Consider the following 25,762-nt stretch of genomic DNA (forward strand, 5'->3'; position numbering starts at 1 on the left):
TAATGTAATGGAATAATATTGTTCATAAGAAATTATGGAGACTATTTCAGGGACCTGAGTAGAATGAAATGATTTAGAGTCAAATTAGAAGAACCAGAAGAATAATTTATACAAATACAGCAGCATTGTAAAGAAAAATAATTTTTAAAGACCAGAACTCTGAGCGATGCAATGACCAAACATTTCTCTAGAGAACTAAGAAAAAGCATATTATCTGACAGAGAGATGACGATTTCTTCTGAAAATAAAGACAACTTTGTGCAATGCTGAAATAATCACTTCATCTCAGACCTGCATTGTCTGAGCAATTTACAAAATCAAATCTCCTGAACAACTAGGGAATGACTCAGGCTTTCTTACTTCTTTCATCTACAGCATCCTGTTGGTGAAAGAGCTGCTTCACCTCTGTGTAATGGTACCATTTTGGAACTCACCATCTTCTAGGAAGCTGGCCCCTGAATCAAAAACTCAATCTCTAAACTCATCTACTGTAGCTGTATTTTCAAAGTTGTCCTGCTTATCTCTATTTCCTTCCTTCTGTTCACTTCTGTCTGTTTAAAAATAATGCTTCAGTGACATTCTTTTCCATTTTCTTGATTTCGTATTGACTTTGATAGCTTAAATTTCTTTTGTTGCAAATTTTTATTCATGTCCTTTGATCATTTATCTATTAGGAAATGGCTCTTGTTTTTTTTATATTTGAATCAGATTTTAAAATTTATTTTAGATATCAGCCCTTTACCAGAGAAATGTGCTTCAAAGATGTTTAAAGTTAACTGTTCCCCTTTAAAATTAAATATCTTGATTTTGTTTATATAAGAACTTTAACTTTTAAATAAAAATTATCCTATTAATTTTCAATGATTCTTTTTATCCCTTGTTTGCACATGAATTCTTCCCCAGTCCAGAAGTGTGAAAGACATATCCTTCCCTGTTCCTCTAATTTATTAATAATATGACCTCTTATAACTAAGTCATAGTGGATAAATACATTTGTAGCCAAGTTTGTACAGGGCTTGAGGTGTTAATCTCAACCTATTTCTGCCAGGCTGGTTTCCAATTTCAAAAGTTTTTATCAAATAGTGAGCTTTCAGTAACTAATACCTTTATGTTTACTAAACACAATACTACTATTATTACATTATAAATTTTCTTCTGTACATTAAGCATTTAATTTGTCCCATTGATCAATATTTTATCTTTTTAAATTGTAGTAAATAGTTTGAATGATTGCTACATTGTGGTATAATTGGAGATATAGTGCTGTAAAATCTCCTTTCTTCCCACTTTTTTTTTTCATGTTTTCCTGTGAAATTCTTGACCTTTTGTTTTTTCATGTGCTTTTTTTTTTTTAATGATTTCTTCTAACTCTAAAAGTAACCTTTAGAATTTTGATTGTCAGGATACTTACTAAGTAAATTGATTTAAATAGCATGGTCATTTTTATCATACAAGTATAGTCTCATTATGAGTAGTAAATATTTCTCCAATTATTTCAGCCTATCTTTATTTCTTTTTTTTACTTTATTTTTTTATTAATTTCATAATTATAACTTTTTTTTACAGTACATATGCATGGGTAATTTTTTACAACATTATCCCTTGCACTCACTTCTGTTCCAAATTTTCCCCTCCTTCCCTCCATCCCCTCCCCTAGATGGCAGGCAATCCTATATATGTTAAATATGTTATAGTATATCCTAGATACAATATATGTGTGCAGAAATGAATTTCTTCTTGTACAGGAAAAATTGGATTCAGAAAATAAAAATAACCTGGGAAGAAAAACAAAAAAGCAAACAGTTTACACTCATTTCCCGGTGTTCCTTCTCTGGGTATAGCTGATTCTGTCCATCATTGTTCAATTGGAAGTGAATTAGATCTTCTCTTTGTTGAAGATATCCACTTCCATCAGAATATATCCTCATACAGTATCGTTGTTGAAGTGTATAATGATCTCCTAGTTCTGCTCATTTCACTCAGCATCAGTTGATGTAAGTCACTCCAAGCCTCTCTGTATTCACCCTACTGGTCATTTCTTACAGAGCAATAATATTATGTAACATTCATATACCATAATTTACTCAGCCATTCTCCAATTGATGGGTATCCATTCATTTTTCAGTTTTTAACCACTATAAAAAGGGCTGCCACAAATATTTTGGCACATACAGGTCCCTTTTCCTTCTTTAGTATTTCTTTGGGATATAAGCCTATCTTTACTTCTGTAAAGACTGCTTTGTAATTATATTCCTAAGTTTCTATGTATGTTTTGGTAATTAGGTTCCCAAATATCTTAGTTTAATGTTTTATTATATTTTTATTTTGTTAAAGATTTCCCAATTACATTTTAAATTTTATTATTTATTTATTTTTATATTCATTTTTTATTTGAGTTCCAAATCCTTTTCTCTCTAGTCTCTCACCTACAAAGAATCTGTATGATATATTAATTATACACATGAAGTCAAGTAAAACATATTTTCATATTAGCCATGTATCCAAAAAACAATGAAAATAAAGAAAATGAAAAAAGAATACATCAATCTGTACTCTGGAGATGGATAGCATTTTTCATCATTAAGTCCCTTAGAGTTTTTTTTAATTGTATTGATCAGAGTATCTATCTTTCACAGGCGATCATTATTACAGCATTGTTAGTACTAATTCTTGTCACTTCTACATCAATTCATATATCTTCCCAGTTTTTTCTGAAATCACCACTTTCATCATTTCTCATAGCACAGTAGTATAACCATCATATACTACAACTTGTTCAACTATTCCCCAATTGCTAAGCATCCCCATCAATTTCCAATTCTTTGCCTCTATAAAAAGAACTGCTATAAATATTTTTGTACGTATAGATCCTAATACTTTTTCTTAAATCTTTTTGTAGTATATACCTAATAGTGGTTTTTCTGGATCAAAGGGTATAGACACATTTATAACTTTAGGCATAATTTCAAATTATTCTCCACAATAGTTGGATTGATACACAGCTGCACCACCAATAGTTCATGAGTGCACCCATTTTCCCACATTCCTTTCAGCATTGGTAGTATCTCAGAGTTGTTTTAATTTGCATTTCTCTAATTTGCAATTTTCTATTCTCTTTGTTGAAGAATTCCTTATCACATGTTCCTGCCAAAGCTTCTAATTTTTATTTCAATTCTACTTTTTTCATCAAGACAGCTTGAAAACACTCTATTTCATTAAAGTTTTTTTTTTCCCTCTCATAGGATTATCCTTAGTTTTGCCAGGTAAGTTGTTCTTGGTTTTAGGCTTTTATCTTTTTACATTTGGAATATTGTATCTTTAAGCTCTTTCATACTTTATAGAATTAGTTGCTAAGTTTTGTGTGATTCTTTGTGTGAATTCTTTCTGGCTACTTTCAGTATTGTTTCTTTAACATGGAAGATCTGGATTTAGGCTATAACATTTTTGCAAGTTTTCATTTTTTGGTTTTATTTAGGAAGTGACTAGTGGATTCTTTGTATTTTCACTTTGTTTTCTCATTCTAATAGGTCTGAGCAGTTTTTTGAATGGAAAATTTGATATTTCTTCAAAAGGAAAATTATAAATTAGCCAAGCTATGAAATAGGTTCCTATTTTCCCCTGCCTTTCCTCATTGGCAAATAATTCCCAGAATATGGGTGGATGGAGCAAATAATCCCCAAGGTGGGAGGATGTAGAGTAAACTGACTCAGCCCTAATCTACCCAGCTCTTCTGAAAAGTACATGTCTCAGGGTCAGTAAAAGGCAAGTCTTTGCTTAAATCTGAATTTATGTGTTGCTTCCCCATTTGCTGTAATTTTCATGCTTAGAATGCAAGTTCACATTCTCAGCCAATGAGGATGATCCAGCAGGAGAGGTTAATGTTGTATCAGGGAACATATATATATTGGCCCTACTGCCTGTGCTGAGTGCCTCACTTTCACACACATACCCCACTCTCTATGGTGAAAGTGATTGTCCACTGTAATGGGCCTGGAACTGATCCCCCTGTGCGGAAGGGAGCCGCCCTAATGTCAGTCATCTCCAGGATGTGGTTCTGGGTTGACTAATAGAGCTACGTGTCAGTAGATGCGTGGAACTATGAGTTGCCTGGCCATATAAGGAGAAAAATGGCTAGGCATTGCTAAAGGAGCTGGCCTCGCCCACGATGGGAGGTTTCGGGGAGGGTCCGAGAAGAACCTCTATAAGAGGAATAGCCAGCGGCAGCTCGGGGAGACATTTTGGGGAGCAGACAATAAAGAACAGCTCTGCTACATGTTGGCTCTCTGTTTGCTTATTCCCCGCTCCTGTCTCCGGAGCGGGGCCGGAGACGGCCGAAGGCTGGTGATAGCGGGGGTAAGAAACTTTCAGTTTCCAGTGAAGCTGCAGGGAAGCAGACCCACAACAAGTGGCGCCTTGAACAGGGACCTGGGCAGTGTATTTGCTGGAACAAGGAAAGGTAAGTAGAAAGACGCACTCCTTGATTTTTAGAATCAAGAAGAAGCAAACAGCCTGACTGCTTAGACGCAGTTAGATGAGGCATGGGACAAAAAATAGTTAAAGCCCATATCGAGCCAACAGATTCAGGAGTATATGCTTCATAGCTATATAAACTCCGTAAAAAGAATGGAGTGGATCTTAACTTAAAAGCATGCAGAGCCTGGATAGAAAAAATAGAGCTCTGTGTCTGTCTGTGTATGTTTGTCTGCTTTGAATTTTTTGTTCTGTGTTAAAAGTTAGCAAGCTCATAAGAGATAAGAATTCAGCCTCTGTGTTACAGGCTTAGAAAAATAACAGGGTGAATTGTGGAAATTGAAATTCATTCAGAATAGTAATTCTTTCAGAGTGGTTCAAAATGTATTGGTCTTAAAAATTGTTTGTGATTTTAAACTTTTTAACCTGTTGTACCAATTTGTAAGTAAAACAAAAGAAAAAACTTGACTATTTTAAACTGGTGGGGAAGTTTTCTCTGAAAAGCAGATTTTCAAAGTCTGCTAAAGAGGAGTAACGGCAATACAATCTTATCTGCTTAGTACCGCCTGGGAAGCTTCTTACTAGTGGCCTTGAAGCACTCAGGCAGAAGAAAGAAAAAAAAAAAAAACTATTTGGTTTGCTTCTGAAACATTGGGTAATTTCTTATCATTATGGGTTTTATGAATCTTGAAGTTTAAAGTTTAAAAAAAAAGGTGATTAAAGAAAAGGGACAAGAGAGATTGATTTACAAAAGCAATTAATAGTTTAAATGAAGCATCTAGTCAGAAGAGTTATTGATTTGGAAGTGTTTAAAGTATGTCAGAGAAAGTTTGAGCAAGTAGGCATTGGGAGGAGAGAATTAGTGGGAGCAAATGATTTCAAGAAGAAATCAGTGGGGAAAAGAAGGAACTTGTTGGAAAAGGTAGTCACGGAGAGGTGACTGAGATGGAATGTATTTTTGCAGGGGTAGAGCAGCAATAGGAAGCTGCAGCTGTTTCTGGTTGAAGAAAGCAAACTGGTTTAAAGGGATTCAAAATTCTTCCTTGTATCCAATATTTGAAACCAAGGATTTGTTTTTAAGGAAATATGTTATGTCTTTACTTTAACATCTGAAAACTTTACAACTAAACAGGCTTATTGCTCAGACTCCTCCCTTAGGGTTTCAACAGTGCATGAGTTTAAGCTTGGAGACGGGGTCCTGGTTAGGACATGGAAGGAGGACAAGCTGACCCTGAGCTGGAAAGGACTGTTCCAGATCCAGATACATCAGTGCTACATAGGAAAGAGAGTGGACTCTGAGGGTGTGGACTTCCCAACTGAATGCAGAGAACAAGCTGAGACAAACATTGAAAAGCAACTGATAAACTGTGCATGTAAAATCTTGATAGTGGTATTGAAACCTCACTATTAGATAAAATATCTATTACTGACACCTCCCCCTCCTACAAAACATCCTCCATCAATCATAAGAGTTCCTAAAACTTGTACCAATAATGTAACTTTTCCTCCTCTGATGAATTGTGTTAGAAAGAAAAGAACCTGGTATGACACTTTATTTGGTGGTGCTGGAACTGGTTTGGGTATAGTTAATTCAATAGACCTTGAGACCTTGGCCAGCAGACTGTGCAGTGCTGGACAAGCTGTTTCTCAGGCTTTGACTGTAAATGCTCAATAGTTGCCCACGACGATCCTACTCCACCAAAATACATTATAATATCAAGGCCAATTTCTACAGATTTTTGATGATAGTATTATTACTAGTTTGGGTTTTACTGGAAATATTAGTAAATTATTTAAGTGGACCAAATGCTCTTTACAAAATATGTATACCTAGATACAAAAAGAAAGTGCTCAGAGATTGTTGCAATGTGGGATTATATGTTTAATTTACCAGAAGCATGGAAAAACAATGACCTGAAAATGCTATGTGTACTTTTTTTTTGGTGTACTGGAACTATTGTGTATTGTCAAGTTAAGATATGGGCTGTTATGTGTTAATTTCATGTGTTACCTTTTGTCTTACCTAATTACTTTGCTTTACTTCAGATATATGGATATCCTAAACAGATCTTAAGTTATGAAGAAACTATTAGAGTCTAATCAGAGCGCATTAAATGAACATCAAATACAGACTCTTATAGCTGCAGGACAACTTATCGAGGCCTCTCATTTAGTGACATCAGATACTAACCACCATTGGTATGATTTCTTATTTAGATCAGGTAGCGCTACCATTTATTTTAATAGTTTAGCCATACCCATATTATTATTATTGTTCTTTTTGTAATTATATATGTGTAATTGTCATATGTATTGGAAAATGAAATTAATTTACTCTAATTTCACCCCACTAGCTCAGTCCTCTTATTATTTTCGTGATCTTAAGTCCAAATGATTAAGAAATTTAAAATTTCATATTAGGATTATAAGCTCACTCAACTCTAACAGGCCTCAGCTTCCAAATTATGGGAACTTGACCGTTCCATGAACTCTGTATATTTTTGACACTAGATGCTAGGAACTAGCCATTCCTAGAGATGTTTGTGCTCCAGAGAAGAGTGGCTCCCTCCCTGGGCATAGACAATTAATAAAGAACTGTCAAGATACAGACGATACGGAATGAGTCAACTAGGGAGGCCCTTCCGTACCCCTCACCTGCACAGATGTATGTGCCAAACCCTTAAATAATTTTTTGGTAAAAATCCTTCTTTGTCTATAGACATGATAAGAAAATTGACTAGAATGAAATGAGACAGTTCTTTTGATACAGCTATATCATTGGTTAATTTGGCTCTTAATGTGATAGAGGAAATGCAAATATATCAAATTCAACAGGAGGTAGCTTTTTTAGTTGTGAGTCTACAACAATTTATGATAAAAAACAATGCTGCTTGGAGGCACCAAGAAAGTTTGGATCGGATAATGTTAAATAAAATCTCACAGTTATCTGATGTAATGCAAATTGTTGTATATCAACAGGCATTGATGTTGAGATATATGAGAATGCAATGTCACTATAAATATTATCCTTTATGTGTAACTCCTATTCCATTTAATTCTTCTCTGTATAATGATCTTGAAATTATTCTGAAAAATGCTACTTTTATGACAAATGCTACTTCTGAACTTGCCGCTTTAGATAAAATATTGTTAGCTATGCAAAATGCTACTATAACATTTGAAGATGATTGGGAACGAAAAGAACATGATTTTATTAATTGGTGGAAAAATGTTAATTTCAATGATATCATGCATTGGCAACAGGAGCTGTTGCTTTCCTGCTGTTATTATTGATGCTCTGTATCCTCCCTTTGTTATTTCGAGTTGTGTTTGCTGTAATTCAAAATTTTGATTGAAATGAAGGCGTCCTATGCTTTAAACAAAAAAGGGGAATTGTAACTGACCGCTGGTCAATGAGTTTATTGTCATATATTTTTGATACTGTCATTCTTGGTGCTTTGTCTTCGCCTTTGTCACTCCGAGCTGTGTTAGCCGTAAGAGAAAGATCTTGAATTTTGAACCACTACCCTCGTATTAAACAAAAAGGGGGAATTGTAATGGGCCTGGAACTGATCCCCCTGTGCAGAAGGGAGCCGCCCTAATGTCAGTCATCTCCAGGATGTGGTTCCGGGTCGACTAATAGAGCTACGTGTCAGTAGATGCGTGGAACTATGAGTTGCCTGGCCATATAAGGAGAAAAACGGCTAGGCATTGCTAAAGGAGCTGGCCCCGCCCACGATGGGAGGTTTTGGGGAGGGTCCGAGAAGAACCTCTATAAGAGGAATAGCCAGCGGCAGCACGGGGAGACATTTTGGGGAGCAGACAATAAAGAACAGCTCTGCTACATGTTGGCTCTCTGTTTGCTTATTCCCCGCTCCTGTCTCCGGAGCGGGGCCGGAGACGGCCGAAGGTTGGTGATAGCGTGAAGCGCACAGTAAGAAACTTTCAGTTTCCAGTGAAGCTGCAGGGAAGCAGACCCACAACAGTCCACTTCTCATAGAAACAAATAAACTTTCTCTTTACATTTTGAGAGATCTCTGAGATTTATTGGGTAGGTTGTATATCATACATTTTCATTTAGGATTTCTTGAAATATTTTTAAAATTATTCAAGATTTTAGATAGTCTGATAATTCTTAGATTATCTTTGATCTGCTTCTAGATCAATTATTTTTTACCTTACAATTTCTTCTAATTACATGGGTTTCTGTTTGGCCCATTCTAATTATTTATTACTTTGTTATTATTATTATTATTATTCCACTATTACTTGACTAAGCTATTTAATCTCTTCCCAATTCTTTCCTTTAGTTTATATATTTCGTTAATTATATCATTTGTATCTCTTATTTCATTTCTGATGGACTCTGTGGCCTAGCCATACTTTTATCCTACGCTCTGCCTCTAGTCCCTGTGGAGTTCTGAGTTCTGAGCAGTGAGAATCCATTAAATTTCTTTACCATCAGCAGTATTTCCAGCTTAACTTTCAGAATTGGGACGTTTTGCCATGGCCAGGTTTCAACTGCTCAGCTTACTTTTATGAAACTTTTTTTAAAAATAGCTAATGCTGGAATTTTATTTTGCTTGACTGTACATGTTTATATTTTGCTTTCTTTCTTTCTCCCATGAGGAAAGGGAGAAATGGAAGATTTTTGTTAGTTGAAAAATTTTAATTAAAAAAAAATAGAGAAACTAGAATAAGTACCTTCCAGTCTTATTTGACAGAGGGGGGTATTCAGCAGTCTTCTGGAACTAAGGAAGAGAGCCAAACAGAATAAAGAATGCTTCTATCTGTATTGAATCTTGATCAGTTTCTTCTTTGGGTATGGATAGGATTTCTTTTCATAAGTCCCTCAGAGTAATTGTCTGTTGAGAAAAACAAAGTCATTTACAGCTGGTCATCCCAGAACATTGTTATTACTTTGTGTACAATACATTTCACTTGGTTCACAGAGGATTTTCCAAGTTTTTTTTTTCCTGAGAGCCTCCTATTTATCATTTCCCAGAGAACAATAAAATTCCATCAGAGAAACGTGCTTTGAAATTTTTTTACAATTACTTTTTTCCCCCATTTATTCTCTCTCTCTTTACTCTGTCCTTCCTCAAATGTGTTTTGCTATTGACCACTCCCTCCCACATATGCCCTCTCTTTTGTCACCCATGCCCCCTTTCCCATATCCCATTCCCCTCCTATTTTCCTGCAGGGTAAGACAGATTTCTATATTCATATTGAGTATTTATGTTATTTTATTAAATAGGAAATTTTTAACAAAGAGGAGGCATTAGAATTAAAAGGGATTGGGAAAGGCTTTCTGTAAAAGGTGGGAATTGCACTGAGATTTAAAGGAAGCCAGGGAAGCCAGTATAGTCAGAATAGAGAAGGAAGAGTTTTCTAAGAATTGGGGACAGCCAGAAAAACTGCCAGGAGCCAAGAGATGGAGTGTCTTGTTCCTGCAGCATCCAGGAGGTCTGTGTCATAGGATCAGACTATATGGTGAGAAGTAAAGTTTAAGAACATTGGAAAGACAAGAAGGGATTACTATATGAAGAAATTTGAATGCCAAATAGAACATCTTGTATTAGATCCCAGAAGCAATAAGGAGTCACTGGAGTTTATTAGGGGGGAAGGGAAGAGATTGGGAAGGAGGGGGCATTTGACATGGTCAAAGCTGACTTTTAAGAAAATCACTTTTGGGAAGCAGCTAGATGGCACAGTAGATAGAGTGCCAGCCCTGAATTCAGAAGCACCTGAGTTCAAATTCTTCCTAGCTGTGTGACCCTGGGCAAGTCACTTAACCCCAATTGCCTCAGAAAAAAAAATCACTTTGGTAGCTGCATTGAGAATGCATTGGAGCTTGAAGCAGGCAGATCCATCAGTAGCCTATTCCAATACTCCAGCCATGAAGTCATGAGAGCCTGCACTTTGTAGAGTAATGGCAGTGTAAAGGAGAGAAGGGGACACATTCAGGAGATATTTAAAAAGTGATTTATGGTATGTATAAGTGAGTTGAAGGTGGAAAGCTGAGCAATTGGGAGGATGGCATTATCCTCTATATTATAGTTCATTTCCCCAGTCTATTCCTTGACTTTACTCTTTCTTAAGTAGGGCTTTCCTTCCAGGGTGGAGGACATATTGTCCCAAGCTTTAGGGATTTTGTGCAGCTATTTTCAGAGATATTTCTGGGGATCTGTAAGTCTTCAGTATTTCTAAGGTGGTATGATGTAAAGAGAAGTGTTTACTACTCTCCTGGCTTGAGTTATGTTCTACAAGGGACCACAAGTACTTGGTGACTTCATTAGCTCACATAAATTTAATTTCCATCTCTATATTCATGATTTTCAAATTTACCTATCGTCTCCCAACTTCTCTACTGTCCTCTGATCTTACATCTTCAAATGTCTTTCAGACATCTCATACAGGATGTCCAGTAAATATTTTTTTAAATTAAAGCTTTTTATTTTCAAGTATATACATAGATAATTTTCTTATAATTCTTATAAATTTGAGTCAATTCTCTATATATTTTAGAAATGAGGCCTTTATCAGAAACCTTGAATGTAAAACTTTTTTCTCTACTATTTTTGTCTGTATTGGTTTTGTTTGTACAAAATTTTTTTTTACTTAATATAATCAAAATTATCCAGTTTGCATTCAATAATGTACTCAAGTTCATTTTGGCCACAGATTCCTTCCTTCTCCACAGATCTGAGAGGTGAATTATCCTTTGTTCTTCTAATTTACTTATAATATTGTTCTTTATGTCTAAATCATGAACCCATTTCTATCTTATCTTGGTATAGGGTATTAGGTGTGAGTCAATGCCCAATTTCTGCCACACTAATTTCCAATTTTCTCAGCAGTTTTTGTCAAATAGTGAGTTCTTATTCCCAAAGCTGAGGTCTTTAGGTTTGTCAAACACTAGATTGCTATAGTTATTGCCTATTTTGTCCTGTGATCCTAACCTATTCCACTGATTGACTACTCTATTTTTTAGCCAGTTCCAAATGGTTTTGATAACTGCTGCATTATAGTATAGTTTTAGGTCTGATACAACTAGATTGCCTTTATTTGTATTTTATTGCATTAATTCCCTTGAAATTCTTGACCTTTTGTTCTTCCAGATGAATTTTTTCTAGGTCTGTGAAGTAATTTCTTCAGAGTTTGATTGGTATAGCACTGAATAAGTAAATTAATTTAGGTAGTATTGTCATTTTTGTTATATTAGCTTAGCCTACCCATGAGCACTTGATATTTTTCAAAAAGATTAGACCTGGGGGCAGCTAAGTGGCATAGTGGGTAGAGCACCAGCTCTGAAGTCAGAAGGATCTGAATTTAAATCTGGCCTCAGACACTTAATACCTCTTAGCTGTATGAAGAATTGAACACCCCTTCCCATTTAGGCATGGTCCTTAACATTTACTTGGGGGTTGTTCTTTTTCCTAGCTTTCTTAGTGTCTAATTCATTAATCTTCTCTTTCTCTATTTTATGCAAGTAAGCATCTAGAGATATAAAACTTCCTCTAAGAACTGTTTTAGCTGCATCCCATAAATTTTGGTATGTTGTCTCATTGTCTCATTATTGTCATTCTCTTAGATGAAATTATTGATTGTGTCTATGATTTATTGTTTTACCCACTCATTCCTTAGTATCAGATTATTTAATTTCCAATTAATTTTTGGCCTATTTTTCCCTGGCTCTTTATTACATGTGATTCTTGTTTCATCATGATTTGAAACACTTGCATTTATTATTGCTGCCTTTCTGCATTTAATTTGGGGGGGTTATATCTTAATATATAGTCAATTTTTATATAGGTTTCTTGAACCACCAAGAAAAAAAGTATACTCCTTTCTGTCTCCATTCAATTTTCTCTAAATATCTATCATACCTAATTTTTCTAAAATTCTATTTACCTCTTAACTTCTTTTTTTTTTTTTGGTTCTATTTATCTAGTACTGAGAGAGCAAGGTTGAGATCCCACACTGTATAGTTTGCTGTCTATCTCTTCTTGAAGCTCCCTTAAATTCTCCTCTAGGAATTTGGATGCTATACCATTTGGTACATATGTTTAGTATTGATATGACTTCATTATCTATGGTACCCATTGGCAAGATATGGTTTCTTTCTTTATTTCTTTTAATTAGACCAATTTTTGCCTTTACTTGATCTGAGATCAAGATTGCTACCTCTGTTTTTTTTTCTCACCTGAAGCATACTAGATTCTGCTCCAGCCTTTTCCCTTTATTCTGTATGTATCACTCTGCTTTAAATGTGTTTCCTGTATTATAGGATTCTGATCCTTAATCCAGTCTGCTATCCGCTTCCATTTTATGGGAGAGTTCATCCCATTCACATTCACAGTTAAAATGACTAGTTCTATATTTCCTACCATCTTATTTACTCCAAGTTATGCTTTTCTCTTTCCTTTCCATCTTTTCCTCCTCCCTAGTATTTTGCTTCTGACCAATACTTCCCTCAGATAGCCCTCCCCTTTTTAGCTCCTCCTGCTTTCTTATACCTTTTCCCTAATATTTTTGTTTTCCCTTATATTAGCCTCCTTCTTTCCTTTCCTCTTTACCCTCTCACTTACCTATTGGGTAAAACAAGTTTCTCTGAGAAGCTAAATAGGTCTGATATTCTCTCTTTGAGCCAAATCTGATGAGAATAAGATTCACACAATGTTCATCCCTCTCTCCTCTTTCCCTCAATTAAAATAGATCTTCATTGTCTCTTCATGAAATGTAATTTCCCTCATTTTACCTCCATTTTCCTTTTTTTCCAGTACAATCCCCTAGTTTCTTTTTTATATTATCACAATAAAATCAAATTACACCTGCACTCTCATATACTCATAAGAGATATAGTTCTCAAGAATTTTTTTTCTTTTTACCTTATTTACTTTTTTACTTATTTACTTATTTACTTATTTTACTTATTTACTTATTTATTTATCTTTAAATAAAATGTGTACAAAACAAAACTTATTCCCTTTCTCTCTAAACCTTTATCCCTCTTCTCCATTACTACCACACTTAAACCTTCCTCTAACAACTTCTCCTTCCACCTCTCTTATCTTTACAAAATTGCAAAATTTGGACATGATTCATTGGCCCTACCTATTACAACAGCTAAGAGGACAGAGATGTTTCCTTTAAACACACACACACACACACACACACACACACACACACACACACACACACACGAAATATTGCTCCAAGAAGAAAAAACAAAGTTCCCAAATATATACTCTCTTCTGATGAGAGCCAGAGAAGGATGTGGCAAGGACTTCAGATTTAGATTGAATCTTGCTTCCAACTACATACAAACTACTGTCCTTCGGTAAGTAAACTTAGATTCATCTCTTTGAGTCTTTCCTTTACCTTATGTTTTTCTTTCAATATCCATTTATTTTTCCCTTTCTCTCCTTGAATCCCATCACCGCCAATCATCTTCTTCCATAAACTCCTGAGATGTCTTTTTTTCTTAATCAATTTATCCTGGGAATGCTGTATCTCTCTTATATCTCTGCCTCTATTCAGCATGTTCAAGTGCTCATTGTTGTTCTCTTCTCCCAGCTCTTTAATAGTCTATAATCTTCCTTTAAACATTGCTCCTCTCTTGTGAGAGTTCTCTTTTTTATTTTCTGGTTTTTTTCCCCACTACCCATTTCCTCTCATTCAATCAATGTATACCTTACTTTATTTTTCTCTCATCAATGCTGCTTTGTTCCAGACAATGGAGAAAATGGGTTTTAGGTTTTTATTCACTTTTTAGTTACCAGGTAAAAAAATAAAATTTACATATTCAAAATTGCTAAATTCTTCAAAGGAACTATACCATAAATGTACTTTCTAGCCTCTTCTCTCTACCCACCAAAGTAAAATATAGATATGTATAAATTAATTGGGTCTAATGTTTAAATACTTGTTTTTTTAATTCTGACTCATAAAAATTTTCTTTTATTAAAGGAAGATTTTTTCACATAACTCAAATTCTTCTGCTTCTCCAGTCCTAATTGTTTTATTTTGACTAAAGTCAGTTAATTGCTTTCCTTTCCTTTTTTCTCTACCCCCTATCATTTACAAAACTCTAAATTTAATAAACATCATTTAAAATATGCACTATGATATACATAGTAGCTCACAAAGAGGTCATAAATGAAACTACAAATCTCTTTTATATAGATCTTGCTTTTCTTTAAAAGTAATGTAATAAATTAAATATGTTGCTTCCAAAGCTGTCCTGCTTATCTGTGATTCTTACTTGTCTTTCTGGGCAAGTCACTTAATGTCTCCCTATACCTGAAACAAAAATTTTAATAGCTGAAGCATTGAAGAAATGAACAAGCCCTTCACTGACAGGGCTCATCCTCTCTTTTTTAGTTCTCTGGGCTCCTAGAATCCTAGCCCCTCATCTATAAAATGAGGGAAAATCAAACTAGAGGTCTCCCGAGATTCTTACTATCCCTAAATCCCAATAATCCTTTTCTGCTCTTATATTTCTAATCTACTTTTTCTTTAATTCTTTGTGGGACTATGAGTACATGTATTTTAGGGTAGAAGAAACATTAGTGAAACTCAGAGCTGAGTAAGCAGAACAATGAGACAGAATTAGAGAATCATTGAACTTCAGATAGGATCTTTATGTCACTCACAGAATCCTAGGTTTTAAGTGAAAGGGCACTCCATATTTCTTTGTCCATGAACTTCTTGACTCAGTAGCCCATCAGGTTTGCTAATAATTAGGGTCAAATCTTGGGGGTCAACATTTGCCAACACAGACATGTTTTCAATTTATAGCAAAATATAGCAATTTATAGCAATAGAATATCTAATAAAGGAAAAAATTATGTTGACATACTAGATTAAAATAAGGAACTAAAAAAAAAAGAGAAGAAAGGAACAAAGGGAAACTTGATGAAGCAGCATCTTAAAACTTGTTGAGGCAGCAAAGAGGCTATGGAAATGGGCTTATGTTGTAACTCAAGGACCTTAAGAGAGCCAAAAAAAAAAAAGTTTTTTTTTTAATTCAAGAAAAATTGAAGCATTTATTCAATAAATATTTACTGAGAATTACTGCAGGTATAACACAATACCAGAACTATGGAAATATAAAAATGAATGGCACAGTTATTAACCCCATAGGACTTAGAATCAAGAAGGAGTCAAAAGGAAGCTATACAATTGATTGTAATATTAAGCAATATGTGATTGGCGTCAAAGAGATAGTATGATATAGGGGAAAAAATATTAGTTTGAGGGTCCAAGGATTTGGAATCAAATCCCATCTCTACTGCTTACTATCTGAGTGACTTTGAAAATATCATTTATCTCTCTAGGCCTGGAAAATAAAAGAGCTGAATTAGTTGATCATAAGGGTCCCTTTTACTTAAAATCTATGTACTTGAAAGTCACATAAAGAAAAAAAAAGGGAGTTAGGAATAGGGAATGTTCACTTCTAGGAAAAGAATAGCTTCATGGAACAGTTAGCATTTGATGCAACACTTGAAAAACAAGTAATAATCATAATAGCTGATTTTTCTTTAAGGTTTTCAAAATACTTTACACATAATATTTTATTGGTCCCTCATGATAATTCTGTGAGAGAGATAACTTTTATATTATTATCCCTATTCTACAGATGGAATTACTAAGACTTAGAGAGACTCAGTGACTTGGTATTAAGTGGGAGAATCAGGATTCAAACTATCCTTCTGATTAAACATTCATTGACTCTTCCCACTAAACCATAACATCCTCCTTTAAATACGAATAAGGAAGAGATGTAGAAAGCACAGTAAAGAAATACAAATAGAGGTAAAGACAGAAAAAAAAGACACAGTTATAGATATAAAATAGAGATAGATAGATAGATATACCAATAGATAGATAGATAGATAGATATAGATATAGATTAAAAATACATAAAATATAAATATAGATACAGATGTAGACTATCCATAGATACACATATAGGTATAGATAGATAAGCATATATATAGATACACATATTCTGAGAGAGAGAAATATCTATATTATGTATGTATGCAGAAAGAGAAAAGCACACAATGAATAATGATTTATCTAATGTATCCACATAATAAACAAAGTCTGGAAAGACAAGTAGTAGTCAGATTATGATGTGTTTTAAATATCAAAGGAGCTTGGACTTTAGAAGGCAATGGGGATTTACCAAAGCTTTATTGACTGAGGGAATGTTATGATCAAAAACACTATGGGAAGACCAATCTAGCATTAGTGCTCACAGTAATTAGACAAAGATATGCCTCAGGAGTTCCAACTATCGTGTTAGAGCTGGTTGTTAAATTTTCTGTGTATTTACACCTTAGAAATTGGCAAATATTACAAATTTGGACTCTATTGTTTTGCTGCTTGTCTAAATTTTCAAAAGTGATGGAGAAAATGTTAATATTATAGATTAAGCTTAACAGTGTATTGTCACACATACTATAGCTGAATGTTACACATTCCCCAATATTCAGAGAATAATTAGAAGGTTATTGATGTGAAATTGGTGACCATGGCTTGACCTAGAATGGTAGTCTTGGAACTGAAAAGTGGCAAATGAAAATTGACAGGATTTGGAGAATGATTGAAGATGAAGGGAAAAAAGTCATCAAGGTCTAAAATCTGAATTAGAATAATGGTAGTAATGTTCAGAGAAAAAAAACCAGCTGCATGAGTGAATTTGAGGGGAAATATGATTTTGTTTTAAATGTGTTGAGTTTGAGCAAGTAGATAGCAAGCAAGAGAAGTAACAATATTAATACATGGTTATAAAGACAAGACTGAACCTTGGTTAGAAGTCAGAGCTGAAGATATTTGTTCAATAATCAACTGCATAATGATATTGAATATGTAGGATCACAAAACATCAATGGAGGGAAATCTTCATTTATAATGAGATTTTAAGATCATCCTATATATTATAATAACTACATGATTTTTAAGATTTAAGTTTTTTAAGAGTATGATTTTACTGCCTTTTCCTAAAATAAAAATTGCCTTTCTTTCCCTCCCCCACTGCTTATCTCAAGTAATTTGCATTCCACTGTATAATACAATTTGAGGAGGGTAGGGGTGTTAGTAACTAGAGAATCAAGAAACATTTCATTAAGAGAAAATACCTGAAAATGTATGGGATTGCCTGTCATCTAGGGGAGGGAGTAGAGGGAGGGAGGGGAAAATTTGGAAAAATGAATACAAGGGATAATGTTATAAAAAAAATTACTCATGCATTTATACTGTCAAAAAAATTTATAATTATAAAATTAATTTTTAAATAAAAGATAATACCTGAATTGTTCTTTAAAGGTAGGTAGAGATTTCAAGAAGCAAAAGTGAGGAAAAAAAAAAAAAAAACAGTGTTCCAGATAAAGGTCATCACTTATGCAAAGGCACAAAGAGATAAAATGTCAAATTTGGAGATTTGTATTTTTCACTAAGGAATGAGGAACGATTGAAAAATTTTGAGTAAAAGGGCATCAGGGACAAATCTGTGTTTTTGAAACATCAGTTTTGCAGCTGTATGAAAAGATGATGAGAATCTGGACTAAGATGGTTATAGTATAAGTAGAGACAAGGAATAAATAAGAACAATGTTAAAGATAGAATACATAAAAATTGGCAACTGATGAAACATGAGTATTGAGAAAAAAAGAAAGGATAATTTCTGTCAAGAAGTTATGAATATAGGTAACTGGAAGAAAGGTAATTCTGTCAATAGAAATGGGGGGACATGGGTTTGGTGGGAAATACAATGATTTCCATTTTGAACATGTTGAATTTGAAATGACATCCATTTGGAGATGTCTAACAAGCAATTGATAATATAGGACTGGAATTCAAGAGCAAGATTGGAGTTGGACACATAGATTTTTGAATCAGCTCCACAGAAGTGAGCATTGAACTTGTAAGAGTAGATAAAAAGACCATGCATCTAGAGAAAAAAGAGAAAGGCCCCCAAAATAGTATCTTTAAGGACCTCTACACTTAGTGAGGTAGAAGATAATCATAATATGGCCTACAAAATTAAGTAGTAATTAGGTAGGAAAACAACCAAAAGAGCAGTGTGATAGAAGTTAGAGTAGGAGAATATATATTAGAGTAGTTAGTGGTTAGTATAGTAGTTAGTAGTTAGTATAAACAATGCTTTCTTAGGAGTTTGGATTTGAAAGAGAACTATAATGACAATTTGAGGCGTTGGCAAGGTCCACTGAATATTTTTTAAGGGTGGAAGAGATATGAAGCAGGGAAAGAACCAATAGCAAAGTACAGAAAAAAGATGCAATGATCAAAGGGGCAAACTTCCAACAGAAAAAGGAAGGGATGAAATCATGGTCATAGGTGATAAAAATAGCCTTAGCAAGGCTTCATTAGAGCCTTGAGCAATGGAAAGGAGAATGGAGAATGACCAATAAGCATTTTGAGTTGTGGTTTTCTGTAAAATAGGAAGTAAAGTCTTCTGCTAAGAGGGAGTCAAGTGGAAGTGGTGTGGGAGATTTGAAAAGAGAGGTTTTATAATAGCTGATATGATAGCAAATCAAGAAAAATAAATGGATCGTCAAGTATCAGTGAGGACCCAATTGTAATTAGATGTAATAAATTTAAATTTTCTAGAAAGACTCAGTATCACACGGGTAGGGATAAAAAACGTGGATGGTTGGAGTTGGGAAAAGTAGACATAGGACAGAGAGGAAGGAATTCAGTTCTAGCTGAGGGTGCATAGTTGAAGTTACTAATATCTGTTATATATATTCAATATATAAAAAGAAGGAAAAGAAACCACAGAATGAGTAAATTAATTGGATGAGACAATGGAGAACATGATTGGAAATCATGGTGAAGATGAAGAAGTTTAGGAGAGGTGGTGAATAGGCAATGATGGAAAGATGCAAGGATGTGATCAGAAAACCTTCAGAGTTCTTGATTAAAAAGTAGAAACATTAAGATGATGAGCTGTCATTAGCTTAATGATGTCAAAGGGTGGTTTGTCATGACACTTTATGATATTTGCATACTAGACAACTGAGATTAGATTGAGAGGAAGACTCAGTGTTAAGACTGGATATATAGATTTGGGAGTGAAAACTCTAGGAGCAGATGATCTCACCAAGAGAAAATGTAGAGAAAAGAAGATGGTCCCAAACAGATACCTTGAGACACACCAATGATTTGTAAAGGACAAGAAATCTGTATAAGAACTAGAAATTGGTGAGGAAGTATGACTAAAATTTGCATTTTTTATGCTTCTTTTGCAGAATTTGCACAATGCCTCTTACCAACAGCAGTTCATCTGATTTGATTCCCCAGCCCTTGAGGGAGCCCCAGGTGATGACTTCCATAGCCATCTTCAGCTTCACTTTCTTGTTGGGGCTGCCAGGCAATGGGTTGGTATTTTGGGTGATTGGATTGAAGATGAAGCGTACAGTGAATACAGTATGGTTCCTCCATCTCACCGTGGCTGACCTCTTCTGTGTTGTCTCTGTGCCCTTCTCCCTCATTCACTTAGTCCTCCAAGGGCACTGGCCCTATGGCTGGCTCTTATGCAAGCTCATCCCTTCCATCATCATCCTCAACATGTTTGCCAGTGTCTTCCTACTTACGGCCATCAGTCTTGACCGTTGTGCTGTGGTGCTGTGGCCAGTATGGTGCCAGAATCATCGCACTGTAAAGATGGCCTTCACCTTCTGTGCAGGGATCTGGGTCCTGGCTTTTGCCATGTGCACACCTGTATTTTTGTACCGGGAAACCTTTACTGAGAACAACTGCACTGTGTGTGCCTACAACTTTGAGGAGCACAGTGCGCCAGATTATGTTTACTTTAGTCCTAGCCTGGTAGAAGAAGGCTCACGTGACAACTTCTCTATGTTTGAGTTGACTGGTGAGATGGAAGATACCTTGGATCCCTCATCTTCCAGGAGGGATGCTTCTCCTTGGCTTTCTCCCACCACTGATACAACAGGAACTTCTGGTGTTTTCTTCCATACTAAAGTCAGCAGAGGTCATTCTGGAGACACACTCACTGTGAGTTCAGTTAACTTACATAATCATCATCCCTTTCCTGATTTATCAGAACTGCCAGAGAAACTTCATGATGAATCACCTACAATTCCTCCTGTTTTACCTGAATTTACCAACAATGATTCTAGTACTGATACACTGAGAAATTCTGATGACAATGTAAGAGCTTTACCCTGGACTTCTAGCAATCCTTTAGAAGTGACAGAAAATTTCTTGGATTTTGTCTATGAATATGATTTCAATGAGAACCAACTGTCAGCAACCTTGGTGGCCATCACAGTCACAAGACTGGTGATAGGCTTCCTTCTGCCCTTCGTCATTATGGTGGTCTGTTACACCCTCATCATTTTTCGTTTAAACAGAAGTCACTTGGCTAAATCTAGGGGCAAAACCCTGAAAGTGGCTATAGTGGTAGTCATCACCTTTTTTGTCTGCTGGATTCCATATCATATTATTGGGGTTCTGTCACTGTTAGCATCTCCATATACCCCACTTGGAAAGGCAGTGATAGCACTGGACAACCTCTCCATTGCACTGGCATCTGCCAATAGCTGCCTTAATCCCCTGCTCTATGCTTTCATGGGAAAAGATTTTAGGCAAAAAGCACAGCAGTCCATACAGGGCATTCTGGAGGCTGCTTTCAGTGAAGATCCCATGAATTCTTCTAGTTGTCCCCAGAACAAAACCTCCCTGACTCAAGACATTGTCAGCACAGCTGTGTGAGAAGATGGGAATAGTGAAACTATAAAACCCCAATAAGGCTATGTCCTAGGGTTTGTTTTCAAGTAGAAGATATCATGGTGACCAGGAGATTTGGGATAGAACTGGATGATCAGGGGGAATCATGAGAAGTCATTCCAGATATTAGAGCACCTGGGTCCTAAGGACCTAGCCTATAGAGGTTAGTTTAGTTTTTTGTTTTTTGTTTGTTTTTTTTTTGTTTGTTTTTAATAATAGCCTTTGCAAAGATAGTTTTCAACATTCACCTTTACAAATCCTTGTTTTCCAAATTTTTCTCCTTCCCTTCCTCCCCACCCCTCCCCTAAATAGCAAGTAATCCAATATAGGTTAAACATATGCAATTCTTCTAAACATTATCTCTACATTTATTGTGCTACACAAGAAAAATCAGAACAAAAAGGGAAAAAATAAGAAAGAAAACAAAATATAAGCAAACAACAATAAAAAAGTGAAAATACTATTTGTGATCCACATTCAGTCCCCAGAGTCCTCTCTCGGGATGCAGATGGCTTTCTCTATCACAAGTCTCTTGGAATTGTTCTGAATCAAGATTAGTTTAATTTTGAAATTTAACTGGCTCAGGGAATCCAGATTTTACTAATGGAGGGAATTTCCTCAATAAGTACATAAGAATTTCCTGAGTATAAATACATCCAGAACATAAGGACTTGGTATCTCTCTTTCAGGTTTCTGCCCATAGATCAATAACATTCCTAACACTATCACAAGCAGAACTATGCTTATGAGTTAAAATAATAACCTGGTGAACATCCCTTCTCTGTACTGAATGTCCTTCCCCTGCTACAGCAATTTCTGTAAATTGAGAAAGTCTTCTGAACTTAAGATACCTGCCAATCTGGTTGAACCTGATCCTTAACAATCCCTATACTTGAACAGGACTGCATGACATTAGACAAGTCACTTAAGCCCCCAATTTCCTCATTATTACAAGAAATGTACTGAAAGATTTCATTTTCAACTCCAAAATTTAGGTAAATATGATGCTTAAGTTTATTTAATACATAAGAACCAGAATGAAAGACTTATTGGTAAGAGATGGTGAAGGGTAAGCTCTATAGGCCAACTAAAATATATGACAGTCTGATTTTTAAAAATCTATTTTAATGTTTAACTATTCTTGCCAATTTTTTTAGCTTTTACAAAAGCTTTTTTTAAGCTTTCAAAGATAGAGCAAGAACAAAAGTACAACCATCTCTCCCCCCAACACTTTGGGGAGACACACTCTTACCATACCACTTCACTCTGAGGGCATAAACTTAGCAGTGTTTTTTTTTTAAAACACAGTTTCTACATAATACAAATCCTATCAATTCATATCCTAAGGAAGCTTGACTAAGGAGCCCAGCTACTGCTAGATTGGATCGAAAATGTCACTCCAAAATCATAAGAGTGAAAAAGACCCACATGTGCAAAAATGTTTGTAGCAGCTCTTTTTTGTGGTAGCAAAAAATTGGAAAAGGAATAGATGCCCATCAATTGGGGAATAATTGAAGGTAATGGAATATTATTGTTCTATAAAAAATGAACAAGCTGATTATAGTAAGACCTGAAAAGATTTACATGAACTGATACTGAACAAAACAAGAAGAACCAGGAATACATTGTGCACAATAACAGCAAGAATGTGTGATGATCAGCTATGAAAGACTTGGTTCTTCTCAGTAGTTCAGTGATCCAAAGGAATCTGGATAGACTTTGGACAGAAAATGTTATCTATAACCAGAGAAAGAACAAAGGAGAATGCATGTAAATCAACACTTCTTTTTTCTTGTTTTTTTGTTTTTGTTTTTGTTTTTTGTTTTTGTTTTTTTATCTTTCCCATGGTTTTACCTTTTTGGTCTGATTTTTCTCTCCCAACATAATTCATAAAACAATATGTATTAAAATAAATAAACCAATTAATGGGGGAGGAGGGAGAATGTCAGTCCAAAAGTTGGAAAGTTGATCACTTTTTGCTTCTTCAGATATCAATGCTGGACTGGCTGCAAGTCCTGACCTAGTCAAAAATTCCTAGACTCCTGTAGTCTACAATCTCTTGCTATTTCAAAGTCCTTTGTTTTAAACGAAATCCTCTCCTTACTACAATTTAATTCAATTTACTCTGCTTTAGTAAAAATGAATTGTGGATGTACTTATTATGTCTTGGAAAAAAAGATATTTTGGAAATCCTTGAAGATAAAGGGTGATATTAGAATACAACTGGGGCAGACCACAATGCATATGCCCTAGGAGCTACTGTCTATAGAGTTTAGCCAATAAGCAAACTGGCAAATATTTATTGAGTATGTATTGAGTATATAGAGCATTGATATATCTCTAAATAATATAATTTTTTAAATTGTTTTATTAAATTTAAAATAACATTTTATCCTATTCTTTTGCCTTTATTTTGAAGTCATTTCAACTTCCTAAACCCATAACTGAGTATTCCTCTATGTCAATCGATTGTAGTGACTATATCTGACAATATCCTGTCCAATAGTCTCCTTTTTTTCTATTTCAAGAAGTCAGGTGAGGGGAATTATTATCTTTAATTATTAGTTCTCCAGGACTTTCATTGGTTTTTCAACAACTCAAAATTCAAACACCTTTTAGTAATTCTGCTTACTTTGGTTTACATTAGTTTATACAAGATGTCCCAAAAGTCTTAGTGTAGTTTTAAGCTACTAAAATTTAAGTATACTAAGATAAGTATTGTTTGTGCTTCATATCCTTCTTGAAGAGGACCAATGACATCACAGGCTGATAATTTGTATGTGATTGAATTTGAATGAGGCAAGATTATGCAAAGTCATCAGTCTCACTCTTTTTCAGAATTATGGAAGTCCAGTGAGAGGCAAGAGTCAAAAATGACGAATGATGATCTTTGATGTCTGGGCAAGCTCCATCATGGCCATTGGAACAAATTATTCTTAGCTGCACATCCCAACAGGGGTAGGGTAGGCTTAGGGTAGGCATTCCCCTAACTTGCTGGCAGGTTTGAGAACTCTCAATTTACCCTCAACCTGGATTAGTCTGTCTGCCAAGACAGTTTTACTGGGGCATGACTTCTTAACTAAACTAAGGCTAAATTTTTTTTATTAGAGCTTTTAATTTTCAAAACACATGGAAGGATAATTTTTCAACATTGACCCCTGCAAAAACTTGTGTTCCAAATTTTCCCCTCTTTCTCCCAATGCTATACGGCATAATAAACTGGAGCTCTTTTCACACATTATGAGTCTCCTGCCTCATTCATCTCACCTTTGAGATCAAAGAGCTCTTATACTTTGAGCTCTCAATCAAGACAGCTGTGACAAGTGTTGTTTTTTTTTTAATTTTTATAAACTACCTAGACTACTAAGCTACTAAAGCTTAAAACCATACTAAGACTTTGGGGATAACCTGTACATAAGTATCTTCACTTTTTTCTCTGAATCAAACATGTATTTGTTGTACCCATTATATGTCAGTAGTGTCGGATGCAAAGGTACAATGGAAATAGATTCTGCCTTCAGATTCATGTTATAGTTTTTTAATAGCCATTCTCCAATTTGGGGTAAGCAGTTTCCAGTTTTGACACTGATGCATTGTTGGTGGAGTTGTGAAAGAATCCAACCATTCTGGAGAGCAATCTGGAATTATGCCTAAAAAGTTATCAAACTGTGCATACCCTTTGATCCAGCAGTGCTACTACTGGGCTTATATCCCAAAGAAATACTGAGGAGGGGAAAGGGACCTGTATGTGCCAAAATGTTTGTGGCAGCTCTTTTTGTTGTAGCTAGAAACTGGAAAATGAATGGATGTCCATCAGTTGGAGAATGGTTGGGTAAATTATGGTATATGAAGGTTATGGAATATTGTTGCTCTGTAAGAAATGACCAGCAGGAGGAATACAGAGAGGCTTGGAGAGACTTACATCAACTGATGCTGAGTGAAATGAATAGAACCAGAAGATCACTATACACTTCAATGCTATATGAAGATGTATTCTGATGGAAGTGGAAATCTTCAACATAAAGAAGATTTAACTCACTTCCAGTTGATCAATGATGGACAGAAACAACTACACCCAGAGAAGGAACACTGGGAAGTGAATGTAAATTGTTAGCACTACTGTCTATCTACCCAGGTTACCTATACCTTCGGAATCTAATACTTAATGTGCAACAAGAAAATGGGATTGACACACATATATTGTATCTAGGTTATACTGTAACACATGTAAAATGTATGGGATTGCCTGTCATCTGGGGAGGGAGTAGAGGGAGGGAGGGGGAAATTTGGAAAAATGAATACAAGGGATAATATTATAAAAAAATTACTCATGCATATATACTGTGGAAAAAATTTATAAATAAATTTTTTTAAATAAATAAATACATAAAATTTTTTAAAAAGCAGTTTCCAGTTTTTATGTTTGTTTTTGCCACCACACAAGAGTGCTATTATGAATATATTGGTATATATTGGATTTTTTTTCATCAATCTTCGACATCCTTGG

The 25,762-nt window shown here is 35.1% G+C and overlaps 1 protein-coding gene across 5 annotated transcripts; it reads left to right on the plus strand.

Annotated features, from left to right (window-relative positions):
• Positions 1 to 4,145: 4,145 nt before the first annotated feature.
• Positions 4,146 to 24,491, plus strand: C3AR1 (complement C3a receptor 1). Of its 5 annotated transcripts, none has more exons than XM_074268973.1 (2): positions 4,146 to 4,456; positions 19,755 to 24,491. In XM_074268973.1, the coding sequence occupies exon 2, from the start codon at positions 19,765 to 19,767 to the stop codon at positions 21,238 to 21,240; it is 1,476 nt and encodes a 491-aa protein (XP_074125074.1). In that variant the 5' UTR covers positions 4,146 to 4,456; positions 19,755 to 19,764; the 3' UTR covers positions 21,241 to 24,491. The 5 variants fall into 5 exon arrangements, 2 of the variants coding, with proteins under 2 accessions (XP_074125074.1, XP_074125072.1); XR_012482467.1 differs by lacking the exon at positions 19,755 to 24,491 and adding an exon at positions 5,603 to 8,004 and having other exon boundaries at positions 4,241 to 4,456; XR_012482466.1 differs by lacking the exon at positions 19,755 to 24,491 and adding an exon at positions 5,616 to 8,004 and having other exon boundaries at positions 4,241 to 4,456.
• Positions 24,492 to 25,762: the final 1,271 nt, after the last annotated feature.

Source organism: Sminthopsis crassicaudata, chromosome 5 (genome assembly GCF_048593235.1).
Source record: "Sminthopsis crassicaudata isolate SCR6 chromosome 5, ASM4859323v1, whole genome shotgun sequence".
Taxonomy (NCBI): Eukaryota; Metazoa; Chordata; class Mammalia; order Dasyuromorphia; family Dasyuridae; genus Sminthopsis; species Sminthopsis crassicaudata.

Bases quoted from the DNA above. Each gene is read 5' to 3' on its own strand.
- C3AR1 (XM_074268971.1), top strand. From the start codon at position 13,731: ATGAGAGCCAGAGAAGGATGTGGCAAGGACTTCAGATTTAGATTGAAT. The intron at 13,814-19,754 runs GTAAGTAAACTT...CTTCTTTTGCAG, and splicing joins ATACAAACTACTGTCCTTCG to AATTTGCACAATGCCTCTTA.